Source organism: Strongylocentrotus purpuratus, unplaced genomic scaffold, assembly GCF_000002235.5.
Source record: "Strongylocentrotus purpuratus isolate Spur 01 unplaced genomic scaffold, Spur_5.0 spur5_scaffold_7, whole genome shotgun sequence".
Lineage (NCBI taxonomy): Eukaryota > Metazoa > Echinodermata > Echinoidea > Camarodonta > Strongylocentrotidae > Strongylocentrotus > Strongylocentrotus purpuratus.
In genome coordinates this window covers 38,315,228-38,325,470 of record NW_022145613.1, presented here as the reverse complement: position 1 = coordinate 38,325,470, position 10,243 = coordinate 38,315,228, and the positions used below count along the sequence as shown (strand labels likewise).

General features: G+C 42.4%; 1 protein-coding gene across 1 annotated transcript; it reads left to right on the top strand.

Annotated features, from left to right (window-relative positions):
- The first annotated feature begins 372 nt into the window (after window positions 1-372).
- On the top strand, window positions 373-6,603 carry LOC115919910 (extensin-like). Its single transcript, XM_030974546.1, has 4 exons — window positions 373-398; window positions 2,235-2,500; window positions 2,533-3,647; window positions 6,571-6,603. The coding sequence occupies exons 1-4, from the start codon at window positions 373-375 to the stop codon at window positions 6,601-6,603; spliced, it is 1,440 nt and encodes a 479-aa protein (XP_030830406.1).
- The last annotated feature ends 3,640 nt before the right edge of the window (window positions 6,604-10,243 follow it).

Genomic DNA, 10,243 nt, shown 5'->3' with positions numbered 1-10,243 from the left:
GACAAATCGCAATTATTATATTTTCAGGCAAGGATTATTGTCACTATCCATATACACATAATATATTTTACCGGAATGTCTTTCGAAAGCTCACATGCGAGATAAGAAAAAGAAATGCGCAAACATGAATAAATTAAGAGGGTTCTCTCAACTTCATCTCTGTAGATGTCATGTATATATCCTCAGACCTAGACCAGTTCCATATAATCCCACGACCGGGCCCACGAGCCTCGTTTTTAATTCCATAAACACCATTTAAATTGGACATGTAACAATCGCGATACCACCAAGCCCCGTGGCAGTCAATTGCACAGTTACCATCTCCATTATCATTGTCCATGTCATAGGTCGAGAAGCCGCGACATCTGGCCCATGAGTCCGTCTCCTGCAGTACCAGAGTATGATGCGAACTCGAGTTCGTAGCTACATTGGACAGAAGGACAAGTATTAAACAGATTAGCCTAAATGTAGTCTTGAAAGGGTCCATACAAACGAAAATAAAAGTAAATTTCCTTTTTAATAATGCGTGGGAGTGGTTGGAGTAGCACCCTTTTGCGATTGTTTTCATCAGCGCTCCTTCAAACACATGAAGGTGAAGAAAGTATTAACATTGTTCTATTATGATCAAATACATTAGGATGAAACAAAGCAAAACAAAATCAAACAAACAAACAAAACAGTATTTTGATTATGAGTGAGCATGCTCATAATGTATGGACAGATTGGACACACAAACCAAAATGTAAAACGTTTTGACCCCTTTTAAAGACCAGTGCTGAGGAGTGGGACAGGATTAAATCAAAGACATGAGCAATATTGGTTATCTCTGCACGGATAACAGTTCATACAGCTTTGGAAAATATGGCGACCATACACAATTTGGACATTTATTGAAATTAACATTTATTCCAATAGGCTTATGTTTATGTACAGGGGTGTACTCACTTTTGTTGTAACTCTTTTTCACAATTATCCTTCATACGCTATACTTTTTGAATGGAATTAATATTGTAAAATAATAATAATAATAATAATATATATATATATATATATATTATATATATATATAGGTAATAATTAAAACAGTAAAAATAAAAACCCTTGAGGGTCAATTCGTGAAGGAGGATTTCTTTTTTTATATATCGAATGATTGTATAAGAAATGAGAATGATGGAACCATACCTTGTGCTAGGGCTTCCAATGCCGAATTGTCCATAATAGGCATAGACGTGATTGTTTGCTGGAATTCACCATATCGATTCGGAGCTCGACCCCCTCTTAAATTTGGACAGCAAATAGATACTATCTAACCCCAACCAATACTCGCCGCTGACGTCACCAAATCCTTGAACATACTCAGAATAGTTGCGGTAGAAAATTGACAGACCATCATAACGTTTCTGCATTGTATGAAAATAAATATAGAATTTACTGATGAAATTGGTGTAATTAATTATGCACTTTGAAGAAAACATAAAGGGCAAGTCCACTCCAAAAATAACTTGTGGAAATCACTACTAAAATTGTCAATTTAGTTATCAGTTTTGTGACGTCATGTCCTCACTAATTTTATCAATTGCTTTATATATTTTAATCCCATTAATTTCCCTCTATCCCCCAAAACTTGATTTCTCCATGCCTTTGACCAGGTTATATGATTCGTATCATTTTGCGTGCATGACATTGCACAACATATTTTATGAACTTTGAAGAATTGATACTATATTTTCTGAATATTGCCATATTCATCATTATTGATTTCTATATAAATAGTTTATCAAAATTCACATTTTTCATGATTTAACTGACAAAAAATACTCTATATATAAGTGCATCAATACACAAATATATTACTATCAATCTAACTTGGATGCTGGGTGGAAGAAATAAGATCTTTGGAAATTTGGAAATTTATATTATCAATGATAAAATTATACATTATCAATGAAGCAATGACGTCTCAGACTCATGATGTAAGGTTGGCAAATTGTCTTGTGATTTTCAAAGTTTTTCATGTCATGCAAAAATTCATAACTTCCTTAACTTTTTTGATTGGTTTGTCTGATTGTTCTGCTTCTATTGAAAGTAATTATTTTTGGAGTGGACTTGCCATTAATCAAATAAAGGGTAGCTTGATAATATACCCGAACCAGAGAATGCTGTTGGGGCAAATGAGAAGACTAACAGCTGGAGGATAATTCCTGTGATAATTCTACATAACCCGCCTACTACAGCTCTAGCTCCCCTCCCATCATCCTACTCGCTTCAGAGATATCCCGTCCAATCATCCTGCTCGCGCTTAGAAAATCACATCCCAAGAATCCTTGTCGCATCAGCGGGGATCCCCTTCTATCATCCATCTCGCATCTTGGAGACCCCTCTCACCATCCTACTCGCATCAGGGTGATCCCCCCACCATCCTACTCGCATCAGGGTGATCCCCTCCCACCATCCTACTCGCATCGGGGAGAACCACTCCCACCATCCTATTCGCATCAGGGTGATCCCCTCCCACCATCCTACTCGCATCAGGGAGATCCCCTCCCACCATCCTACTCGCATCGGGAGAACCACTCCCACCATCCTACTCGCATCAGGTGATCCCCTCCCACCATCCTACTCGCATCAGGGTGATCCCCTCCCACCATCCTACTCGCATCGGGGAGAACTACTCCCACCATCCTACTCGCATCAGGGTGATCCCCTCCCACCATCCTACTCGCATCAGGGAGATCCCCTCCCACCGTCCGACTCGCATCAGGGAGATCCCCTCCCACCGTCCGACTCGCATCAGGGTGACACCTCCCACCATCCTACTCGCATCAGGGAGATCCCCTCCCACCATCCTACTCGCATCAGGGGCGACCCTCTTACACCATCCTACTCGCATCAGGGTGATCCCCTCCCACCATCCCACTCGCATCAGGGTGATCCTTCCCACCATCCTATACTCGCATCAGGGAGATCCCCTCCCACTATCCTACTCGCATCGGGGAGAACCACTCCCACCATCCTACTCGCATCAGGGTGATCCCTCCCCACCATCCTACTCGCATCAGGGTGATCCCCTCCCACCATCCTACTCGCATCAGGGAGATCCCCTCCCACCATCCTACTCGCATCGGGGAGAACCACTCCCACCATCCTACTCGCATCAGGGTGATCCCCTCCCACCATCCTACTCGCATCGGGGAGAACCACTCCCACTATCCTACTCGCATCAGGGTGATCCCCTCCCACTATCCTACTCGCATCAGGGTGATCCCCTCCCACCATCCAACTCGCATCAGGGAGATCCCCTCCCACCGTCCGACACGCATCAGGGAGATCCCCTCCCACCGTCCGACTCGCACCAGGGAGATCCCCTCCCACTATCCTACTCGCATCGGGGAGAACCACTCCCACCATCCTACTCGCATCAGGGTGATCCCCTCCCATCATCCTACTCGCATCAGGATGATCCCTCCCCACCTTTCACTCGCATCAGGGTGATCCCCTCCCACCATCCTACTCGCATCGGGGAGAACCACTCCCACCATCCTACTCGCATCAGGGTGATCCCCTCCCACCATACTACTCGCATCAGGGTGATCCACTCCCACCATCCTACTCGCATCAGGGTGACCCCATCAGCCTACTTGCTTGATGCTAGAGGACGAAAAAAATATCGTTTTTACCGCATTCACAAAACACGACGTGGCATCATTCGATATAATTATAAATGTCCATTACTGTAAAATAAAAGATAGTGGAATGCACCTGAAAACTGTCCATCCTCCGCCGTCGGTTATCATATCACAGTAAACATCGATCGCATCCGCGCCACTAGGAATGATGGAGTAGACACCACTTGTATGATAGCCCATTGAATAGAGCATCTTGCACGAAGTAGCATTTGGAGTCTTTGTCGTACGCTCTGTTGTATTTCTGGTGAATAAGCAAACGAAAAAATATTCTTGCAGTAAATGATTGGATAAAACAAACCTCACTTTGGATTACAAAAGTACAACCTTGTGTACACCCCTTGATTGGACGATTCGTTACTAACGCATGGTGGCTTCCATTCTGAACACCCGATCTACATTTTGTAAATCTGTTGCATGTGGAGTGGACAATCGACACTCTTCTTTTATTTGCTTCAACTTTCATGATTTCAACTCGAACAAAGAGAGAGAGAGAGAGAGAGAGAGAGAGAAATATAGAGACAAGGGGTGAGGGAACTAAGACGGATAGAGGGAGGGAGAGGGTGGTGTGGGGCCTCTAGATTATTCACGAACCGCCGGTCGCATGCCAGGCGCCAGACAAAGTATGTATATTGAATGATCAAATTTGATCATGTTAATTGGTTATATTATAACCCAGCTCATCCATTCAAAATTCTAAATCCACTTTCTCAATCGAAATAAACTTGCTCTGCAGCTCTAACAATAGTTATGCAAAGATCGAAACTTATAATGCAAAAAAAAAAAGATGAAGACCACCGTACTGGCCTGGTCAGCTTAGCAGGGCCGTAGCTAGAGTGTGATGTTTTTGTTTTGTTTTGTTGTTTTTTTTTGTTTTTTTTGGGGGGGGGGGTGGGGGAGCACATACATGTACATGTAATTGATCGACGTCCTGGGGAGGGTCTAAAAAAGTTGAACAATCTTGGAAATTTTGTTTTTGGGGCACGTCCCCCCCCCCCTGTGCCCCCCTCCCCCCAGCGGGCTACGGGCCTGCAGCTTAGATCAGCTAGTGGTCAAATTAAGGCCCTTGTTGGACTCTGATTGGGATAAATATTTCCAATACTGTTCTACCATTACCAACCTTGTGAAAAGAACGTTTTTATGTTACTACTTACCATGCATATCCGGCAGAGTGCACACATAATGGCGCAAGGATGCAAGTTTCCCCATACTAGGACCGAGCTTGTTTGGCGTTGATACCAGCCTTAGGACGAGTTTTATAGATCTCCCGTCAGGTAGAGTTATAGTGCCACATGATGCGGGTCTAGATTAATGCAGAACTTACTGCATTCACCAACTACACATGAAAATCAAGAACTTCACAAATTAAGTTAATTCGTAATAATTTTGTTGTGTCGTAACACAGATGGAAACTCATGAATATCTTCAATATTCTCCCGTTGATGGATTTGTGCATGTATAGAATACTGTCAACATACACATGAATCTCTTTAAAGGCCATCTGTACTAGTTTACAGGAGGGATTAGACCACCCTGCAAGGTCACATCAAATCAGCTCTCAATTGACATATGTAACAGAGGATCATGGGGACCATTGGTCACCGACAAGGTATTGTTTGGTATGTAGACGGCGCAAGTAGCTATAAGTAGTTCAATGGGACTTAATATTCTCCCGTTGATGGATTGTGTGCATGACTGTGTATAAATACTGTCAAACATACACAAGCAAGAAAAGCGGCTTACTTCGAATGATCGATTTCTTCGCGTCGGGTCGGGTCGGGTGGTCGAGTTGCCCGACTTTTTGTGAAAACATGCCCTTTTTTATTAACGATTTTTTTTTTCTTCTTCTGGGTAATGTTTGTGAAATAAACCCTCCTCTCATCTACAAATGGTCTGGTTTAATTTACCCGACGCTTGTGTGAAAACATGTATACACGGCAAATCTACGAAAGGTCGCTGCATCTTCTATTTCGGTTTACGAAAGGTAGGACGTGTTACCCGACCGTCTATAAATCAGTCCATAATATGTTATCTCCCAGTATGAATGAAATGTTTCAACACCCTCTCATATTTATTCCCTACGCAATTCCGGTAACTTTGTTCTCCCTAAACCTAGAACCAGTGGCGGATCCAGGGGGGGGGGGGGGGGGGGCCCGGGGGGCCCGGCCCCCCCCCCCTTTAGAAAAAAATCATGTAAAATCACGTGAATTTTTTTTGAGGATCAAAAAAAAATGTGTCAACCCCACCCCCCCCCCCCCCCCCCCCCCCCTACCCCCCCCACCCCCCCCCCCCCCCCCTACTGAGCGAATTTTTGCCGACGCGTTTCAATTTTCGGGAGCAAAAAAAAAAAAAAAAAAAAAAAAATTGTGCTCTGTACCCCCCCCCCCCCCCCCCCCCCCCCCCCCCCCCCCCCCCCCCCCCCCCCTGAGCGACTTTTCGGCCGGCGCGATTTTCAAATTTTCGGGAGCAAAAAAAAAAGAAAGTTGGGCCCCCTCCCCTAAGAAATCCTGGATCCGCGCCTGCCTAGAGCTGAATATTGTCGCAGAATTACCCAATATAGAAGCTCAATTCAATATAATACTCTTCCTCCTCCAACTAAATTACTTCAAACTGTTCACAAAAAGTATTTAAACAATACTATTCCAGACTTCCTGTAGCTGTATCTTACTATCTTTTTAAAAACAAATTTTTTAATAATTATTCTTAAATAAATATTTTACTTTTCTAGCTTTCTCTCTTGTATATATATATATATATATATCGTAAATATTTCTCTCCTGTTTCTTGTTTTACTCGAATTTGCTCTTATCATTATTGTAAGTTCTTATTTTGCTGTAAGTTTTCCTTACTTTTGTAATATCTATTTTCATGTTTTCTATGTCTCTAGGGACCCCTCTGTAAGCCAGCATTGTTATGCTAACAACGCTGAGGAGGGCCATCCCTCCGTCTTCCTTTTTATAAGTGTGTCTTTATGATTGTAAATATATATATATATATATATATATGTTGATGTATTTTTTTAAATGACGGAAAATAAATACAATACAATACAATACTACCCGAGCGGACGCGATGACCCGATGATTTGAGGTAAGCCAATTAAGAAAGATAACATTAATTTGGTGACTGCAAGACATAGTGGGAAACATCCTTTTCAAGTTTGCACCCATGCAGTTTCAAACATGTGAACCTGCATGCCTTATGAAAACAACCCGAGGGGCCTTAACGCTTTAGCGCTGATCTTTGATTTGTTATTAAAACCCTATGCCCTATATACGTGCTTAAACAATCTCTTCTCTTACTTTTAATACATGCTTATGTAAGAATTCCAGACAACTCGCCACAAAGACAACCCGCCCCAAGACAACCCGCCCCAATATCCTGGACATCTCGCCACAATACCCTGGACAACTCGCCACAGGCGAGTTGTCCAGGGTGGGGTGCCTTTTCGGACAACTCGCCACACTTTTTTCCCCTCATGATTTCTAGATCTAAAATCCCTCATCTTAGATGAAATTGTCATTTTTCATGATTTTCGTGCTTTTATAAACACAGTCATTACAAAGAATAAAGAATAAAGCTGATTTCCCTTGCAACAATAATATATTTTTGACAAACCGAAGGCGTACGATCGCCAGATCACTGGGATAACTTGGTATTTAGATCTAGAGGTCTATAGCAGCTGCATTTTTCTGTCTCAGAAATTGTTTAATGGTAGGATACTGGAAGCACTGGTGTACTGATGGGGGGGGGGGGTTATTTGACACATATTATTTGAAATAAAATTGAAATGTGATTTATTTCTAGATTTTCTGGGTTAGTTTCGTCAGAGGCGGCATTCTTCATTGGGAGGGGGGGGGACACTGTGCCCCCCACTTTTTCAGGTTCCCCTAAAGTGTCCCCTTTATCCTTTGTACATGTCTTTTTCCCTTCTGATAATTTTTAATGGTAGGAATTCATGGAAGGGCCGTACTGGAAGCACTGGCGTCCTGATGGGGGAGGGGGCAGTTGACCCGCGAAATAAAATTAAAATATGGTTTATTTCTAGATTTTCTAGGTTAGTTTCGCACAGTCCAAAATAGATTCTTGTTGCGGGTCTTGTTGCAAGCGCAAGGAAAATCATCTTTATTCTTCAGAACAGCTCTCAAAATACTCACAATTTCCATGTTTCCTGTCATGACTGTGTTTATAAAAGAATAATGAATACATAAAATGACAATTTCATCTAAGATCATGAAGACCAGGGTATTGTGGCGAGATGTCCAGGGTATTGTGGGGGTTGTCTTGGGGCGGGTTGTCTTTGTGGCGAGTTGTCTGGACCCCTTATGTAATTGTACAAATATTAATAATAAGTCACAATTAAAACAACAAAGAGAATCATAATTCACACTTACCAAGAAGGAAACTCGCCCAGATAACGAACAGAAACATATCCAGACCTTGGTAATAACGATGTTCGCTTTTTCAAATACGCAGATGATACTGAAATCTTGGGGATGATCAGAGGCGATGAAAATAATTATCGTTCAAATATAGAGCAGTTTATCAAATGGCGTGATCATAATTACCTTCAACTAAATCAGTCCAAAACGAAAGAAATATTGTTGACTTTAGAGTTGCTACGCAACATCATGAACCAGTGTAGATCACATATTAAAACATTGCGTTGCTACACAACAACACCATGTACCTATTAATATATTCATGCACCTGACTCTGTAAAAAGTATCAAGATGAACAACGGTGTCGATTTGTATCTGTGGTTGGGGGGGGGGGGGGCGGTGATAGGTGCCAACATATTTTCGGCAATGGATCAAAGCAACCAACAGGTAGAAGCGTGTGGCAGCTAGTTGCACCCCTCCCTTCCAAGTTATTAACTTTTTCAAGTCACCCTCAATAAAGATAACATTTCAGCGAATATGGGACCCATGTGGGTCCCACATGGGCTAGCTACCTGGGTTATTATCCTCTCAAGGATTTTATTTTAGGGGGTGGGGGTACATTAAATTATTAGAGAAAGAAGACGATTCGTATACCGTTCTCGACTCTTTATCCTTGTCTAAATTCAGTTCCTTTTGACGTTTCATTAAATTATTAAAGAAGGAAGACGATTCGTTGTACCGTTCTCGACTCGTAATCCTTGTCTAAATTCAGTTTCTTTTGACGTTTCATTAAATTATTAGAGAAAGAAAACGATTTTTTGTACCGTTCTCGACTCTTAATCCTTGTTTGATTTCAGTTCCCCACCCCCTTCCCGCGCAAAGCGCGGAAGCTTTGACGTTTCATTACATTATTAGAGAAAGAAGACGATTCGTTGTACCGTTCTCGACTCTTTATCCTTGTCTAAATTCAGTTTCTTTTGACGTTTCATTAAATTATTAGAGAAAGAAGACGAATCGTTGTACCGTTCTCGACTCTTAATCCTTTTTCTTCCTACGTCCTCTTCCTTTGTTCTTTCTCTCTCTCTCTCTCTCTCTCTCTCTTTTTTTTTTGGGGGGGGGGGGGGGCGACGACCCCCACCGCCCCCCTGGCTATGCGCCTGTGTGATCCTCTCTGTCTATCTCTCTCTCCCACTCTCTACTTCTTTTTTGCACTTATTGCGCCTCGCGCTTAACATTTAGCTCGTTGCTTTTTAACGCTGCGGCTTTGCATTTGGCGCACTGCATTTCTATGATGCTGTTGATTACAGAAATTGAATAAATTCATCAATTCCTGATAAAGCCGTATGAACGAGAACACAATCTATTCTTGTTACATATACGGTTGTCTCATTTACTTCGTTTTCTATTTATAGTTGTATGTATTATGAAAATGAGAAAGCAAAATGTGTATATTGATGGTCATCTTGCGAGTGGTAACCTTTAACTACTCTCATCGGGCTCTCATCATTAATTTTTCTTCATTTTTGTTTGCTGATGGTGAATTATCGGGGGGGGGGGATGATTGTACAGGCCACCCCCCCCCCCCCCCCCACCACCACCATGAAGATGACATTCTAAACTCATCACGACCGCACTAGTCAGCCATAACAAAAATAAAAACTGTGCCTTGAAGAACCTACAAAATGCCTGCGCAAAAGAAACTGGATCTCTTAAAATCACGGAAAGGCACGTACAGTTGCAGTGGCGGATTCAGGAGGCACAGGGGGCACGTGCCCCCTCCCCCGGTACAAAAAAAGGGGAGAAAAGGGGAGAGGAAAAAAAGGAGAAAGAAAGGAAGAAAGGGGAAGAGAGAGGAGAGAAAGGCGGAAAAGGAAGAAAGGGGGGAAGACGGAGAAGAGAAAAGGGGTAAAAAGATGATAATGAGAAGGGAAAATAAAGAGAGGGGGATGATATTATAAGAAGGCGGTTTTTTTTACCGGGACTTGAAGGGGCGCGGCCGAGGGGGGGGGGGGACGCAATTTTGCAGTGTGCATAATATGAGGTCCCTCTTGCCAGGCGTGTAGCCCCCCCCCAAAAAAAAAAAAAAAATAAATAAATAAATAAATAAATAAATAAATAAAAAAAATGAGAAGAACAAAAAAAGATATAGAAAAAAAGGGGGAAAGAGAGAATTTTTGT

What these genes read in the sequence shown, in the direction of transcription:
- LOC115919910 (XM_030974546.1), top strand. Translation starts at nt 373, where the DNA reads ATGAGTCCGTCTCCTGCAGTACCAGA. An exon ending in CCGTCTCCTGCAGTACCAGA is followed by an intron (nt 399 to 2,234) that starts GTATGATGCGAA and finishes CGCCTACTACAG; the next exon opens with CTCTAGCTCCCCTCCCATCA. An exon ending in ACCATCCTATTCGCATCAGG is followed by an intron (nt 2,501 to 2,532) that starts GTGATCCCCTCC and finishes TACTCGCATCAG; the next exon opens with GGAGATCCCCTCCCACCATC.